This window comes from Octopus bimaculoides, chromosome 4, assembly GCF_046866305.1.
Source record: "Octopus bimaculoides isolate indiv1 chromosome 4, ASM4686630v1, whole genome shotgun sequence".
Lineage (NCBI taxonomy): Eukaryota > Metazoa > Mollusca > Cephalopoda > Octopoda > Octopodidae > Octopus > Octopus bimaculoides.
Window position 1 is genome coordinate 139061291 of NC_142931.1, and position 16782 is coordinate 139078072.

Below are 16782 nucleotides of genomic sequence, written 5' to 3' on the forward strand. Positions count from 1 at the left end.
TTTTTTGACATTTTCATTGCGTTGATTTTAAATAAAACAATATAATTCAATGCTGATCAATAGCAAAATAAAAAAAAATGCCCACCGTACTTATACATATAATTTAGAACCTGTTAAATGATTACTATTCCTTTATTATCATAAACTATATTTAGAATTAATGACATTCACGAGAAAGATAGATTTAGATATAACTTACTGTGAGCAACTCACACATAGAATTAATTTTCATGTGAAACTAGGAAATAGTTTTTGCCACGAAAGATCACAAGATTAAAGAGTAAAAATTACAATTATATACTGTTTGTACTTTGTCTGTCAAAATTTGTTGTGATTTTTTACTCAGCTTTTGGTGGTCTTGTTTGCGTCAATCAACTAACGGATACTTGTAACGAACTTCCGCATAGTATTATAGATTTATGTTGGTGAAGGCCAACATGATGCTACTTGACTCATCAGAATGTGATCTACAGCGCGCATTAAAAATAGTTCGCTTCCGAGTGATGTAAGGCAGGGATGAAGTTTGGTGTTGTGAAGGTTGAGACGATGGATCTCCCAAGAGAGTTTTTCTAGTGCAATCTGCTTGTTAACGGAACATACCGAGCAAATAAAGAAGTTTAAGCATCTCGGGACAGTATTCACGAGTCATGGGATGCAGGAGGCTGAATTGGGTGCTACAATTGCCGGTGTTGGTGCATTACTGCGCCAGCTCCAGCATTCGATCCTCGGAAGAAGAGAGGTTGGCTAGGGGTCTGGTTTGGACTTGATCTCCATATAGAGAAGAGCTGGAGCAAGGTGGCGAGCAGGATGCCTCTCTTAACTCGGACCTGGTCCGAGCGGTGGCTATCTCTGAAAGAGAGGGTGGAGGTCGCAAATGTATTTATCACATCTGTGATTACCTACCGCCTAACCGTCATCCCTTGCCTCGCTTCGTGGCTAAGCAAGATGGAGCGCTTGCTCTTCCGCTTTTTGTGGAAGGGCGGTGGTCCGTTTGTAAGGCGCTCTATCTGCTGCCAACACCCGCTAAAGGGTGGGCTAGGGATGGCTTGGTTGTTGTTGCGCAGACATGCACTGAGACTGATCCATCTTTGACTCTATCTGTATGGTGAGCAGGTGTGGTCTTCGTTCCTTAAACTGATGCTTCCGAGGTTTACTAGTTTCGGTGAACTGGAACTGTGGATCAAACGTAGACCAAGATTGGGAGCATGGCAAGCCGAGTGTCGTCAGGATCTCGTGCTCCTCCCTCGAGCAACAATTCCATACTTGTGGTCTGCGGACCCCTGATCGTTCGTAAAGGTAGCACTAGGGATTCATAAACACGTTAATCTGAGAAAACTTTCAATATCCTGGGGTCCGTTGGAAAACTCATTTAAATAAAAGGGGTCCTTGGTAGTGAAAAGGTTGGGAACCACTGGCATAGAGGATACTAAAATACTAATTTTGAAAAGAGGTTTCTGTAATTAAAACGTCTTTGTGAAGCATAACATTGCACTCTACCTCACAATCGCAAGCAATTCTCTTTTAAAAAATAGAAAAAGAACTGTCAAAAACCTGCTCTCTCTCTCTTTCTCTCTCTCTCTCCCTCTCCCCCCTCTCTCTCTCCATCTCTCTCCCTCTCTTGCTCTGTTTCTCTCTCTCACGTTCTCTCTATCTTTCTTTACAACAGGACTCTTCTCTGCACTGACCGTGAGAGAAAATGGTGGGCGAAACTTCCTGACTGGTTATTAATACATGTTTCCCACCGCTTCCCCGTTAATAGCCATTGCGGTTTGTTTTACGCCACAAAGTGTTTAAAAGCGATGCAGAAATCAAACAATTTCAGTTGCAGCCTAAACTTCACACTTTATGCTTAACACTTTAATCAATATATATACATTTATATTGACAAATATTTCATCGAAATGGGCTTTGAAGATTTTCTCCAGAAATACCAACATAAACCAGTTTGGCTGTCATTAATTTTGGTTCATGTCTTATTTATTACTCCATCATATTCTCAGAAAAGCTGTAGAAGTAGCGGTGAATTTTTGTGTCATGAAACAAACATTTCCCAATTCTATCAGTGTACAGGAGATGAAACTGGTATATTACATACTTGTGCTCAAGGACTACATTTCAATCCATCAGTTAAAGTCTGTGACTGGCCAGGCAGTAACTATTGCAGTATAGAGAGAGATCATTCAAAAACCACCAAGTTAAATACTGTTGGAGCTGTTACTAAATCACCCAGAAAGTCTGTAGTTATCACTCACAGTGTTCCTTTCAAGCCAACTTCAACACTAAGTAAAATTTTGTCAACCACTACTTCTAAACCATCAACTCATCCTCAAACCACTACTTCTAAACCATCAACTCATCCTCAAACCACTACTTCTAAACCATCAACTCATCCTCAAACCACTACTTCTAAACCATCAAATCATCCTCAAACCACAAAGAAACCTGAACTCACTGGTGAGTAATATATTTTCAAGAATTTTATACACCAAATCTCTTCTTTCAGTGAAGTTTTTATCTCTTGCCACAGTAGTAACTTAATAAGAAATAAGTGATCTCTGATTGTCGAACTAGAGTTATATATAATCCAATTCACAGCACTCTGAATTTGCTATTTATTCAAAACTGTTTTGTTTTTCTCTGTTTTCTTTTAAGCCTAAAATATTCCTTACTCCAAGCAATCGTTTATTGTTTTATGTAAGCGTTTTGCATCTTACGGACGAGCTTTGTTTTAAAATATTAAATGGTACAAAGCATTGATGAGTTTACTGTTCAAATTATAATTCTCCGCCTGTTAACGATCTTGTATACATGTTAAATAGATTATTTTAAATTCGAGCTAGATTTGTAGATATGTAGATATTTAGATACGAGTTAGCTATGCGTTTTGTGAAAATGTCGAAGTATTGGGGCTTTTAATTTGGAATGAAAATTTAAGCAATATATTATGTCAAACATGCGTAATATTGTAATCAAACCTAACATGTTATTTCTAACGAGTTCACTATTTAAAACTCTTGGCCGAATTTTGGAAAAGCAGTTCCTCGATTTTCCATACCTTATGGGAAAGGTAGAGAAGGTAAAATATTGTGGGGGGTTGAAATTTTGGGGAAAAGGAATTTGCAGAATCGTATTTATTGTTGTATGAAATACAGAAATACTAAAAAAATATAAGAAGAAAAAAAGAAACTAGGTGGTGCCATGTCGGAGTCACTACACGTTTAATGAATGCACACGTGAATCGGTTCTTCCAGGAGCCACAATTTTCAGTGTCTATTAACACTTTCCTTTCTGCGTGGCATGAGACTTCGACGGAGCTTCTATACCAAAACTTCAAAATTTTATCCATTTATGGTAAATGATACTGAAATTATTTTAAAAATATGTTTTTATTTGCCTAGTTAATCGGTCTGATAGAGAGGCATAATTATTTTCATCTGAAAACCACGAGAAGTTTTGGATCTTTTCTGTTGCTGCCAGTTTTCGATTTTTAAAAACTTTTTCTTCCAATTATTTTAAAATTTGGTGAGCTGATGTAGTTTTGCTAATTATGGAATTGGTGGCTATTTTTGCCATAAATTAATAAATAAAAAGTTAATAGCTTATAAAGTTTGCAAATTTTGGGTAATTTTAGCTAGTCGAACGCTACAGACACATTTGTTTGTTTCCATAGTAACAAGCCATGCAGTTGTCTGCTCCTACAACCATGTGCATTTTTCTTTACCTGTTTATTTTCTTTGACGACTGCCTATCCTCTGAACTATCAAATTTTTGCCATTCTCACCTGTTTTTTTTTGTTTTTTTTGAGAAATGGGTATTTTCGGTTGCTGTCCTGTTACCACCGCATTTTCATAATTTTTAACTGTTTTTCTGAACATTTTCAACCTAAATAAAAGTATGACCTTAGCCAACTCGTTTAATCTTTGAAGTATGTTGGAGAAATTGAACATCGAGGAGGATGTAGTTAAGGATGTAGTAGTTGGAAGGTGGCACTCCTCCTCTTGGGACTGTACTGCTTTTCCTTTACTCATTGGTCAAGGAATTGACTTCAGTCCGGCTCTGAACCACTGCACAGCTGTTTATTACAACAGCTAAGTACGGAGGACCTGCTCCGCAACCCAGTTCAGATAGGTGGCCCTGGGAAGATTGTTAAGATAGACGAAAAAGTCAAGACGTAAATCCAACCGAAGAAGGGTGTTTTCTACCTGAGAAGTGAGTTTTCGGAGGTATGTGTCAAGAGACCAGACATATCTTTTACTTTATGCGGTGCCATGTCGAAGTCATGACATGCTTGATGAATGCATACGTGGATCGGTTCTTTCAGGAACCACAATTTTCAGTGACTTGCAGAGAACCTACTCTCACAATTCCTGAAATTGCCATCTATAATTTTTTACATTGGACAATGAACCACAGCGTTGAGTTTATTAACTCGAAACATGAGCCTGTGTAGAATGTGGAAATAAACGACGCTGTGGGACCCACCTTTCTATGACTGACTCGTATCTGCGAGCTTGTAGGGTAAGAAATACGAAAATTGTAATTTTCGTATTGAATTTACTCGACAAAAAATTAATTGTTTACATGAACTAAACTATTACTATGGTATAGAGTACAGACTTATTTTTTTGTAAACTTTCGCAAAAAACTTTTCATCGAGGATTTTTCTTTTTTAAATTGTTTAAAACGTATTCCATCGTTCACTTTATTCATTGAAACATTTGAAAACCTTGAACCTTTTTACAACTTTCGTCTTAATTTCGCTTTCATTTTGTGTAATATAAATTCGTAGTCGTAATATTATGATAGACAGCTATTAGACAGAAAATGCCAACTTCCAAATCCTGTTTCCTGATTGGGTAAAAATGATCCAACTTTTAAACCTCTGTAACATATTTCTAAAATTTTTCTGGAACATGTGATTAATAAAATCAGATCCAATGATATAAATTACATCGATATACCAAATTTGAAAATTATCACTTAAAATTTGAAAAACTGAGATAAAAATGATCCAGTCTTATCCTGAGTGAGCGAAATAATGGACACTAGCATTTATACAGTGATAAATAGTACCTACGTCCGTGCCATATGATGGAATTAGTGACGTGCTTTTCCCAACCGTCAAATTGTAGCTAACGTTGATGGAAATCTCTCCAAGATACTATAAAAGGACTGCTCTCACTGATATTCCTCGATAAGCAAGCCATGGAGTCGCTTTAACAGCGGCGTTCGCCGGATGTTTTTCTATGCATAACATACACATTCGGATATATGTATTTCCACGAATAATTTCGGTGACATTTCAAATAATTATTTTATAGTGTAATATAATTATTTTCATTTCTTCGAAAGTCATAGGAATAGAAATGTTTGTTAACAACGTAAATGCATCATCTGTTCTCTGTTGAAGAACAACCTTCCAAAATCGACACCCTATTTTCTCCCCACGGCAAATGAATGTTTTGCGCAGATTTCTCTGATTCCACAGATTTCCCAATTCTTTACATAATTGCATTTTTACCCCTCGTACCAATACTTCTTCTACTGAAACTCTTCACGATTCATTTTATTAATAGCTCTAGGCCTCATTCCATATAAGAGTTCTGCGATATGTGCTCCTATCCCTTATTAAAAAATAAAGTCCATCGCTTGATTTGATGTTTTGTTTCTTTTTATTTTGCAGGTCCCTGTCGTCCAGAACATTGCAAGTTACCGAACTGTAAGTGTCCTGGGCCTGAAATTCCAGGCTCACTGCCAACATATGCAACTCCGCAGATAATTCTATTGACTTTTGACGACGGAGTTGATGAGGCTAACATGGCTTATTACAGACGATTGCTTGATTCGAGCATAACCAATCCAAACGGCTGTCCTATTCAAGCAACGTTTTTTGTTTCCGGCGATTATACTAATTATAACAGTGTGAAAGAATTATATCAGCATGGACATGAGATAGCATCTCATAGTAAAACGCATAAACTTCCTGTTACTTACTGGTGGAATGCCAATCGTGTGATTTATACCAATGAAATAGTTGGCATGAAACAAGAGCTTTGTATGAGGGCAAATATTTTCGAAAGCGATATTCGAGGAATGCGCTCACCGTTCCTTGCATTGGGAAAAGATGCTCAGTTCGAAACTTTGGAAACCTATAGATTTAAATATGACAGTTCGATGGTAACAGGATCAGTTGCTACTACTGCAGAGGTACCAACATGGCCCTTTACACTTGATTACCCGGTTAAGAAAAAATATTGTACACTTAGAAACTGCCCAGAGAAATCATATCCAGGATTATGGGAAGTCCCACTTATACGTTGGTACAATAACAGAGGAGGTGCTTGTTCAATGCCTGATGCATGCAGAGTTTCTAGCAACCCTAGAACTGTTCTACAATTCTTGAGAGACAATTTTAATCGTCATTACAAAAGAAATAAGGCGCCTTTCGGTATATTTTTGCATTCACCATGGCTTATGAAAAATTTAAACCCATTGAAGCAATTTCTGAAAGAAGTTTCTCGCAATAAAGATGTATGGTTTGTGACTGTGTCTCAAGCGTTGCAATGGATTCAGAATCCAGTTCCATTGAACAATATTTCTCAATTCAGAAGTTGGAACTGTAAATAAACTTGTGAAAAAAAAAAAAAGAAAAAGCAAAGTGATGGGTATTTAAGGACTAAAAATTGAACTATTTAAGTATTTATTTATTCTCATGAACTTACCATTCTGTGAGAGTTTTTTTTTTTTACATTTTTTCTACATCAACATTTTCCATAAAATTTTATTTAATTTATAAAGTTTTAACGCTTAACTGAATAAATTGAAAAACAGAAATATATTCTTATTGTTCTTAAGAAATCAATTGAAAATTTTTATTGCATGACATAAATATCAAACAAAATATGCAATTATATATACGGGCAGGCATGGCTGTGTGAAAGAAGCTTGCTTTCCAAACACATGGCTATAGGTCCAGTCCTACTGCGTTTCGCACACGTGTGTGCATGTATGTCTGCCTGTATGTGTGTGTGTGTGTGTGTGTGTGTGTGTGTGTGTGTGTGTGTGTGTGTGTGTGTGTGTGTGTGTGTGTGTGTATGCGTTTATTTTCTGTTTTTTTCGCGTCTGATAACTGCTGCTGGTTTGTTTACGCCCCTATAACTTACTGGTTCATCAAATAAAACCGACAGAACAAGTAACAGGTTTAACAGTTAGGTACTGGGATCAATGAGGTCGATTAAACCCTTCAAGACGCTGCCCCAGCATGGCCGCAGTCCAATGACTGAAACAAATACAAGACATTTTAAGATCCACAAAGATCAGAATTTATCTGCAGCTCTTGGTGGTCCAAATCTCTGTGGGTGTCTTTTCAGAGCATTGTCTGGTTAAAAAAGCCACATCAGATGCCATGATGGTTCGATTTATTTATAATTGTCCTTGAATCAAACTTACTTTATTTACATTTCTGACCAAAAACCTATGTCAGTTAATTAACACAAAAGCCACTAATTTTTACTAGATTACTGAAGATAGACAATGTCAGGTTACATAAGTGTTTGTTTAGAAATCTCATCGAAATAATATTCTTGTCTTTTAAGTTCATGTATGTTCTGAGTAGATTAATTGCTTATTCATTAGTTTCTCAAGATAGGATTGAATCATCATTTTTGTACCCTTGTTAAAGAAAAATGAGGAAAATAAATAAAGTTCAAACTAGAAGAAAAATAAACATACTCATTATGTTTAGCCCCTTGTGGGCAATAAAGAAAAAAAAAGATGCCATGATGGTTCGAAGCTGTAGGTAGAGGAGGTGGTCCAACTCTGCATAAGGAGGAGACAACGACCATGCATGTATGTATGAGTGGAATTCTGGTTTAAGCACCCCATATAAATCCTATTCTTTTTTTATTTTTGGCATTTTCAGAAAACCTTTGCGAATTTGTGTTCCACAGACGGGAATTCAATTATGAACTAATAAATAAATGAAAATCACTTTTTTAACCCTCCTGCTTTTTTAACCCAACCTTTCTGTTGTACCTTTATTTCAAAGGGGCCAGCCCTGCCACACTCTGTGTCCCACTGAATCTCCCCGAAAACTACGTTAAGGGTACACGTGTCTGTGGAGTGCTCAACCACTTGCACGTTAATTTCACGAGCAGGCTGTTCCGTTGATCGGATCAACTGGAATTCTCGTCGTCGTAACCGACGGATTACCACGTATGTATATATGTATGTATGTATGTATGTATGTATGTATGTATGTATGTATGTATGTATGTATGTACGTGCGTATGCAGGTATGTGTATGTATGTATGTGCACTAATAATACATTGGTTGTAGTTTCCATTTACATGGTTGCGTGCTACATGGTTAGTTCCGGGTTCCGTCCCATTGAATAGCACCTCGGGCCGGCCAAAGCCTTGTGAGTGGAATTCGTCGACAGAAACTTAAAGGAACCTGTCGTATTTGGGAAAGAAGCCCGCCATGTGGTTGGGAAACATGCTTCTTACCACCCAGCCACTCCCACGCCTATGATTATATATATATATATATATATATATATATATATATATATATATATATATATATTATCATCAAAATAAGCAACAGGATATCAAGAGGTGATGCAGTACGACCGTTTCAAGCGGCTCCGTTTGATTGAACAATGCAAACATTACATCTATTTAAATGTAGGGCTATCCTCAACTGCATAAATAAATAGAATTTTTTAGTCAGTTGGACACATTAATATAATTTTACTCAAATTTTCTAATAGAGCAAGAAGAGGGAGAATGTTCATGTTGCCGCCAATAGGTTTTATTAGCGTCTTGCCCCTTTAACAGGTAATTAACATCTTGATTTAGGGTCTTCCCCTACCCAGCCTTCTTTATAGACAGTTACTTATACATTTTCTAAAATACTGATAATGTTTATGACCACACCCAACTATAAACTGTCAATTCACTCTGTTTATCCATTCTAAACAGACACTGTCCTCTAGCCTTAGATTTGGTAGTTGATAAAATAGACTAATAAATTAAAAGTGAACCACAATCATTTACAAGCTACAACCCTAACAAACTTCATACAGTTTTTAGAAGTGTAGTATATTCTGAGTCACATTAGTAGCAACATGGACTTTCTCCCTCTTCTTGCTCTGTCAGAGAATTTGAGTAAAATTATATTAATGTGTCCAACTGATTAAAAAATTATATTTATTTATGAAGCTGAGGATAGCCCTACATTTAAATTGCTGTAATGATTGCATCGCTCAATTAAATGGAGCCGCTTGAAACGGTTGTACTGCATCCCTTCTTGATATCCTCTTGCTTATTTTTGATTTTATTCACCTTATTTTGAGTTGTACGCATAATACCGCACTGACTTGGTGCTTCAACTTAGGTACCTAATTCAACTGAATCTCAACTATTTCATAACTCGTCAACCAAACCCATACGACGCTTCAGGTACTTAACTTCATTAGAATGGAAAGGATAAATATGGAATTTTCTCAGAAGGACATCCCCTTACACAATAAGGATACTTATATATGGCTGCTAATCCATAGAACAAATGACTTTGTTCGAAGGATGAGATGGATAGCTTACCCTTATGAGGCTAAGAAGAAGAATAGTAACCTAGAAACATATCACTTTTACTCTTTTACTTGTTTCAGTCATTTTGACTGTTGCCATGCTGGGACACTGCCTTTTAGTCGAGCTAATCGACCCCAGGACTTATTCTTCGTAAGCCTAGTACCTATTCTATCGGTCACTTTTGCCGAACTGCTAAGTTACGGGATGTAAACACACCAACATCGGTTGTCAAGCGATGTTTTGGGGACAAACTCTCTCACACACACACACACACACACGCATACATACATATATACGACGGGCTTCTTTCAGTTTCCGTCTACCAAATCCACTCACAAGGCTTTGGTCGGCCCGAGGGTTTAGTAGAAGACACTTGCCCAAGGTACCACGCAGTGGGACTGAACCCGGAACCATGTGGCTGGTAAGCAAGCTACTTACCACACAACCACTCCTATATTATATGAGGATATTCTAAAGCAGAAGAAATCCTCCACCGAGCCCCCTACTGAAAAATTTTGAAAAAGACTTATTTGAACTAATTGGCAATGTAAAATTTAAGGAACATCCACTTAGAAGACACTTGCATCTGTGGTGAAAAGTATTTCTAGGAGAATTACAAAATTATCAGTGAATAAGAACATTTTTGATACCCATTCCCACCACTACAACTTTGCTTTGTCTAAAGCAAGATACGACAAGGAAATTACTTTTCTTAGTCCTGAAAGTACACCACCTAATTATAGTGAAAGTAATGAGATTTTAAGTGATAGAGGAATTACAAACTTACTTGGTTGGGAAAACATACCAACTAGAAAAGCATCCAGCAAACACATCAATTTAAATTAAAAAAATAAGCAGCAACAGAAAAGTAGATGTTACAGCAAGTAGGAATTTTAGTTTAGATAAGGGGGTAAAGGGAATAGACAGGTTGCTCTGCTCTATAAGGATAAGAAAAATACTGGTAATAGAGACATACCTAATAATCAAGCCACGGTTTTCAAAGACGTTGAGAGAACAGGCAGATTTCGCTCTTACCTGCACCGTAAGTCTGAAAATAAGGACTTGATCTGGTATAACGTTCCCTTCAACTGTACCATATCCATAAACATATATAGGAAATTTATGACAATTTTAGAAAAAAAACTTTCCTGTTTCCCATAGCTACAACAGAATTTTTTCCCGTAAGTCAGTTAGAATCTCATACTCTACTCTCCCTAATATGGGTACCATCATAGCAAGGTTAAATAGAAAGAATATTAAATTAGCAAGCGGTAGTACTAATAATGCTAATGTCCACACCAACTTAAACCCCTACAATGTGAATAATAATATTAATGGTGACGTAGAAAATAGAAACAGCGGTACCAATGCTTCTAATATATAAAATATAGACTGTATCCATGAGGTCTATACTAGCACAGGGACTACTGAATTGCCTGATGATGCTGGGATGAATGTGAATGATACTACAATTGAAGGATGGAGAGATAATACCGGATATGAAAATAACACATACAACAGTAGTAATAGGATTAATAATAATAATAATAATAATAATAATAATAATAATAATGATATGAATATCAATAATATTAATAGTGGTAATTCTCCTAGTTGCAATTGTAGGGTTAAATCCCACTGTCCGTTATTAGGTCGATGTCTAATCCAAAACGTAATCTATATGTGTACTATCACAACTGTAGCTGGTAACTTTGTATACATAGGATGTTCAATAAATATGAAAAAACGCATTAATAACCATTTTTCATCTTTTAGCCTCAAACATAAGGCCAATTGTACGTCCTTATCTAGCAAGATTTGGGAACTGAAGGAAAGTAGAATCGAATTTAGCTTTAAATGGGATATTATAAGGAAAGCGCAGCCTTATAGAGATGGTCGGTACGGGTGCGAGCTGTGCTCTATGGAAACTTGTGAAATTTTTAAGCATAGGGACAAGAGCAACCTGGTTAATAATAGATTAGACCTAAGGGTATCATGCGTACATAGGGTCACCCGTACATTTAAATATTTTCGAAATTAGCGTTTATAGGTGCTGCACTTGAACCTGGACAGGAGAAATTAATTTTAGTGTCGTATATGATGTGAACTTACCCACTAGTATTATATATAATAAGTTATATATATATTTTCTTACTATTCTCTATAATTTCTTATTATTGTGTTTTCTTATTTTGATATCATTACCTATCAACCTCTTATCTCTTGTAAGTTATTAATGTTCATAAAGAGAAATATAAACTTTCTAGTTACTTAAGTCTAGAAGAGTTGATTATAACATGCCCATAATAAAGTACAAATATTTGTATATATTTGCATGTGTGCACAAAGTTAAATATGTGTATGTATCTGTACACAACCCATTTTTCCGATTTTTTTCTGATTCTTAGCTTATAACTAATATAAAGATAGCATGATTTATCGCACCAGTATTCCATAAGTAAATACCCTGAGCAATCTTTATAGAAACCACCTAAGAAGTAAATAATTAAGTACAGGTATAAATATAAAACTACTTCTATGTAATCTTCCCTTTCTAATGTTGAATCGGTATATATACATAGTTTATCTATTCTGGTTATAATATAATTTTTAGTAATCTTAAATTTTATCTTCATACAACACAACAATACTGTTTATATACAATCATCCTTTGTACCCATGATAATTTCCTCTGTATTAACATCATATGTTTTATTAGCGTCTTGCCCCTTTAACAGGTAATTAACATCTTGATTTAGGGTCTTCCCCTACCCAGCCTTCTTTATAGATAATTACTTATACATTTCTAAAATCTTGACAATATTTATGACCACACCCAACTATAAACTGTCAACTCACTCTATCTATCCATTCTAAACAGACACTGTCCTCTAGCCTTAGATTTGATAGTTGATAAAAAGAAAGACTAATAAATTAAAAGTGAACTACAATCCTTTACAAGCTACGACCCTAACAAACTTCATACAGTTCTTAGAAGTGTAGTATATTCCGAGTCACATTAGTAGCAACATGGACTTTCTTCCTCTTCTTGCTCTGTTAGAGAATTTGAGTAAAATTATATTGATGTGTCCAACTGATTAAAAAATTCTATTTATTTATGAAGCTGAGGATAGCCTTGCATTTAAATTGATGTAATGTTTGCATTGTTCAATTAAATGGAGCCACTTGAAACGGTTGTTATATCTTGATATTCTGTTGCTTATTTTGATTTTATTCACCTTACTTTGAGTTGTACGGTTAATTCCACACTGACTTGGGGCTTCAACTTAAGTACCTAGTTCAACTGAATCTCAATTATATATATATATATATATATATATATATATATATATATAGGTCCGGACTTAACTCATGAGGTGACACTTCAAGTTCAGTGGGCCCCTTATACACAAGAATTAAAGTTTTAGAAAATTACCAACTTTAAATCTCAAAACCAATCTATTTCTAATAATTGAATTTGGTGAGTTAGCAGAGAGTTTAAATAAATGACTGAAAATGTTAATGATTGCATGCAATATATTTACACATTGAACTGTATAAATTTACAATAAAGTCTTATTACATACTTTCCTCTGGATGCGTGTAGGTTCATTTTTGTTAAGTTGCTCATGTATTATTTATAAAAAAAAAAAGAAAGGAGAGAAAAATGGAAACTGCAAGTATAATGCATAACTTGAAGCAGCGCTACGGATGTGCCAGCACACACGAGCTTGAGACATGGCCACCCTCACGCACTTCTCATGCGGAATTCTGGAAGGACCTTCGTGAGACCACTGCTGAGACACTTCCGGAAAAAGAAAAAAAACGTAGCAGTGACTCAATCAATTCCTAGGGATATCTGAAGAAGGAATTTTTATATTCCGAAATATTATAGAAGACTATGGATGATTAAATTATAGCAGTTATTATAGTCCATTGTTGTTATTATAGTGTATTGTTGTGCCATTCAAGACAATATATTTTACAAACAATATACAATGCTTCGAGCGAACTACAATATTCTCCTATACTTTAGTCTGTAGATATAAAATATTTTCAATTTCGTGCGAATTCGTAATCGAAATTGTATCTTGTCTTTTACTTGTTTCAGTCATTGGACAGCGGCCATGCTGGGGCAGCACCTTGAAGGGTTTAGTCGACCTCATTGACGCCTGTATCTAATTGTTAAACCTGATACTTGTTCTATCGGTTTTATTTGCCGAAACGGTAAGTTACAGGGGCGTAAACAAACCAGCAGCAGTTATCAAACGGGACACAAACAGAAGGTCAAACAGACACACAAACACACACACACACACACACACACATACACACACACACACACACACACACACACACACACACACACACACACACACACACACACATACAGGCAGACATACATGCACACACGTGTGCGAAACGCAGTAGGACTGGACCTATAGCCATGTGTTTGGAAAGCAAGCTTCTTTCACACAGCCATGCCTGCCCGTATATATAATTGCATATTTTGTTTGATATTTATGTCATGCAATAAAAATTTTCAATTGATTTCTTAAGAACAATAAGAATATATTTCTGTTTTTCAATTTATTCAGTTAAGCGTTAAAACTTTATAAATTAAATAAAATTTTATGGAAAATGTTGATGTAGAAAAAATGTAAAAAAAAAAAACTCTCACAGAATGGTAAGTTCATGAGAATAAATAAATACTTAAATAGTTCAATTTTTAGTCCTTAAATACCCATCACTTTGCTTTTTCTTTTTTTTTTTTTCACAAGTTTATTTACAGTTCCAACTTCTGAATTGAGGAATATTGTTCAATGGAACTGGATTCTGAATCCATTGCAACGCTTGAGACACAGTCACAAACCATACATCTTTATTGCGAGAAACTTCTTTCAGAAATTGCTTCAATGGGTTTAAATTTTTCATAAGCCATGGTGAATGCAAAAATATACCGAAAGGCGCCTTATTTCTTTTGTAATGACGATTAAAATTGTCTCTCAAGAATTGTAGAACAGTTCTAGGGTTGCTAGAAACTCTGCATGCATCAGGCATTGAACAAGCACCTCCTCTGTTATTGTACCAACGTATAAGTGGGACTTCCCATAATCCTGGATATGATTTCTCTGGGCAGTTTCTAAGTGTACAATATTTTTTCTTAACCGGGTAATCAAGTGTAAAGGGCCATGTTGGTACCTCTGCAGTAGTAGCAACTGATCCTGTTACCATCGAACTGTCATATTTAAATCTATAGGTTTCCAAAGTTTCGAACTGGGCATCTTTTCCCAATGCAAGGAACGGTGAGCGCATTCCTCGAATATCGCTTTCGAAAATATTTGCCCTCATACAAAGCTCTTGTTTCATGCCAACTATTTCATTGGTATAAATCACACGATTGGCATTCCACCAGTAAGTAACAGGAAGTTTATGCGTTTTACTATGAGATGCTATCTCATGTCCATGCTGATATAATTCTTTCACACTGTTATAATTAGTATAATCGCCGGAAACAAAAAACGTTGCTTGAATAGGACAGCCGTTTGGATTGGTTATGCTCGAATCAAGCAATCGTCTGTAATAAGCCATGTTAGCCTCATCAACTCCGTCGTCAAAAGTCAATAGAATTATCTGCGGAGTTGCATATGTTGGCAGTGAGCCTGGAATTTCAGGCCCAGGACACTTACAGTTTGGTAACTTGCAATGTTCTGGACGACAGGGACCTGCAAAATAAAAAGAAACAAAACATCAAATCAAGCGATGGACTTTATTTTTTAATAAGGGATAGGAGCACATATCGCAGAACTCTTATATGGAATGAGGCCTAGAGCTATTAATAAAATGAATCGTGAAGAGTTTCAGTAGAAGAAGTATTGGTACGAGGGGTAAAAATGCAATTATGTAAAGAATTGGGAAATCTGTGGAATCAGAGAAATCTGCGCAAAACATTCATTTGCCGTGGGGAGAAAATAGGGTGTCGATTTTGGAAGGTTGTTCTTCAACAGAGAACAGATGATGCATTTACGTTGTTAACAAACATTTCTATTCCTATGACTTTCGAAGAAATGAAAATAATTATATTACGCTATAAAATAATTATTTGAAATGTCACCGAAATTATTCGTGGAAATACATATATCCGAATGTGTATGTTATGCATAGAAAAACATCCGGCGAACGCCGCTGTTAAAGCGACTCCATGGCTTGCTTATCGAGGAATATCAGTGAGAGCAGTCCTTTTATAGTATCTTGGAGAGATTTCCATCAACGTTAGCTACAATTTGACGGTTGGGAAAAGCACGTCACTAATTCCATCATATGGCACGGACGTAGGTACTATTTATCACTGTATAAATGCTAGTGTCCATTATTTCGCTCACTCAGGATAAGACTGGATCATTTTTATCTCAGTTTTTCAAATTTTAAGTGATAATTTTCAAATTTGGTATATACCTTCCAACTACTACATCCTTAACTACATCCTCCTCGATGTTCAATTTCTCCAACATACTTGAAAGATTAAACGAGTTGGCTAAAGTCATACTTTTATTTAGGTTGAAAATGTTCAGAAAAACAGTTAAAAATTATGAAAATGCGGTGGTAACAGGACAGATACCGAAAATAGCCATTTCTCAAAAAAAAAAAAAAAAACACAGGTGAGAATGGCAAAAATTTGATAGTTCAGAAGATAGGCAGTCGTCAAAGAAAATAGACAGGTAAAGAAAAATGCACATGGTTGTAAGAGCAGACAACTGCATGGCTTGTTACTATGGAAACAAACAAATGTGTCTGTACCGTTCAACTAGCTAAAATTACCCAAAATTTGCAAACTTTATAAGCTATTAACTTTTTATTTATTAATTTATGGCAAAAATAGCCACCAATTCCATAATTAGCAAAACTACATCAGCTCACCAAATTTTAAAATAATTGGAAGAAAAAGTTTTTAAAAATCGTAAACTGGCAGCAACAGAAAAGATCCAAAACTTCTCGTGGTTTTCAGATGAAAATAATTATGCCTCACTATCAGACCGATTAGCTAGGCAAATAAAAACATATTTTTAAAATAATTTCAGTATCATTTACCATAAATGGATAAAATTTTGAAGTTTTTGGATAGAAGCTCCGTCGAAGTCTCATGCCACGCAGAAAGGAAAGTGTTAATAAACACTGAAAATTGTGGTT

At 35.7% G+C, this 16782-nt stretch overlaps 2 protein-coding genes across 3 annotated transcripts in view; one reads left to right on the top strand and one right to left on the bottom strand.

Annotated features, from left to right (window-relative positions):
- Window positions 1-1785: 1785 nt before the first annotated feature.
- Window positions 1786-16782, top strand: part of LOC106883213 (chitin deacetylase 7) — a 32384-nt gene continuing 17387 nt past the window's right edge. The window contains exons 1-2 of one of the 2 annotated variants that reach the window (XM_089351561.1): window positions 1786-2454; window positions 5684-6838. In XM_089351561.1, the coding sequence (XP_089207687.1) occupies window positions 1902-2454; window positions 5684-6627 (1497 nt within the window). In that variant the 5' untranslated portion in view covers window positions 1786-1901 and the 3' untranslated portion in view covers window positions 6628-6838. Of the gene's footprint in view, window positions 2455-5683; window positions 6839-16782 lie in introns of those variants that run through there. The other variant, XM_089351562.1, reaches the window with a different exon arrangement.
- The window catches only part of LOC106883724 (chitin deacetylase 7), a 4004-nt gene continuing 1387 nt past the window's right edge, over window positions 14166-16782 (bottom strand). Inside the window, exon 2 of the mRNA XM_089351566.1 lies at window positions 14166-15320. Coding sequence (XP_089207692.1) covers window positions 14377-15320 — 944 coding nt within the window. The 3' untranslated portion in view covers window positions 14166-14376. The remainder of the gene's footprint in view (window positions 15321-16782) is intronic.